Here is a 1,098-nt window from a genome sequence, read left to right on the forward strand (position 1 = left end):
AACATACTATACTTTACGTCACGTATATTATAGAATTTCAGAGATAAAAGTGCGCTTTTATCGATAAAAGCGCGTTCTGAATACGGGCCTATGTCTTTGATTCGCACTTTCCAGTCTTTCCACCTTTCCTTTTCTCTCTTTCCGTCTTAAATTATACCCCCATTTCGTTTCAAGTGTAGAAAGTACGACGTAGTGCAGTTACCGAGAACAGTCATCAGCCGTCGCATGTTTGAATGTGTGGACTTCTCGTTATGTCGAAACGAAAACGATGTAATAAAGAATATCATATTTTTCCGCACCTCCTAGTTAGTGGTGGGTGAAAAAAGACGGTGTGCCGGATCAGCAAGGAAGAGCGTAGCCGAGCAACCTGATTCGTTTCTAAGTCGGTCCAAGTCTGTTCGCCGAGCAAAACATGGACGCTGTGGCGATACATATGTCGGATCCACCGCAGCGCGAGGACGCTATCACGTCCGCTATGAAGATATGCCGCGTCTGCCTGCTCGACAATCTGATGATGCGCGTTCTCTTCGCAGAGAGCGAGGTCGCGCCCCTATCGGTGAAGACGATGAGCTTCACCAATGTTAAGGTTAGATGCACAATTTGAAGGTTATGTGCCGATGCGATTGGAGCCCCGCTTTTATCATCGCTCTCCCTCTTCTAATCCCGGACAGATTTATATCTCTCGTCGATGATCCCCTAATTTGTCACTATCCCGTCTTTCTGTTCGGCTTAAAATAATAAGTTTTGATTTATATCAAACCTTGCACATTTAAAGGTGCAGACACATGCAGCCGTCAAGCGTCAAGCAGCAGAAGCAGCAACCAATCAGCTGGACGATACTGGCAGTGGTGTAAAAAATATTTTTTACGCCACTGCACTTATCGTCTCGCTGATTGGTTGCTGCTTCCACTGCTTGACGCTTGACGGCTCCATGTGTCTGTACCTTTAGCCTTCAACACCTTTACTGATATCATAAAAATGTTATAAGGGGCCTATTCTTTTTAACTGAACTTTTTGCACAATTCATGTTTCCTATTTGTCCCTTTGCATTGGAGAGAAAAAAGAGAAACATGAACAAGCAGGGGGTCGATTCTGTAT

At 44.5% G+C, this 1,098-nt stretch overlaps 1 protein-coding gene across 1 annotated transcript in view; it reads left to right on the forward strand.

Annotated features, from left to right (window-relative positions):
* The window catches only part of Spt (Spitting Image), a 10,217-nt gene extending 9,606 nt beyond the window's left edge, over window positions 1–611 (forward strand). The window contains exon 13 of the mRNA XM_018517601.1: window positions 307–611. Within this exon, the coding sequence (XP_018373103.1) occupies window positions 307–585 (279 nt within the window). The 3' untranslated portion in view covers window positions 586–611. The remainder of the gene's footprint in view (window positions 1–306) is intronic.
* Window positions 612–1,098: the final 487 nt, after the last annotated feature.

This window comes from Trachymyrmex cornetzi, unplaced genomic scaffold (genome assembly GCF_001594075.2).
Source record: "Trachymyrmex cornetzi isolate Tcor2-1 unplaced genomic scaffold, Tcor1.1 scaffold700, whole genome shotgun sequence".
Lineage (NCBI taxonomy): Eukaryota > Metazoa > Arthropoda > Insecta > Hymenoptera > Formicidae > Trachymyrmex > Trachymyrmex cornetzi.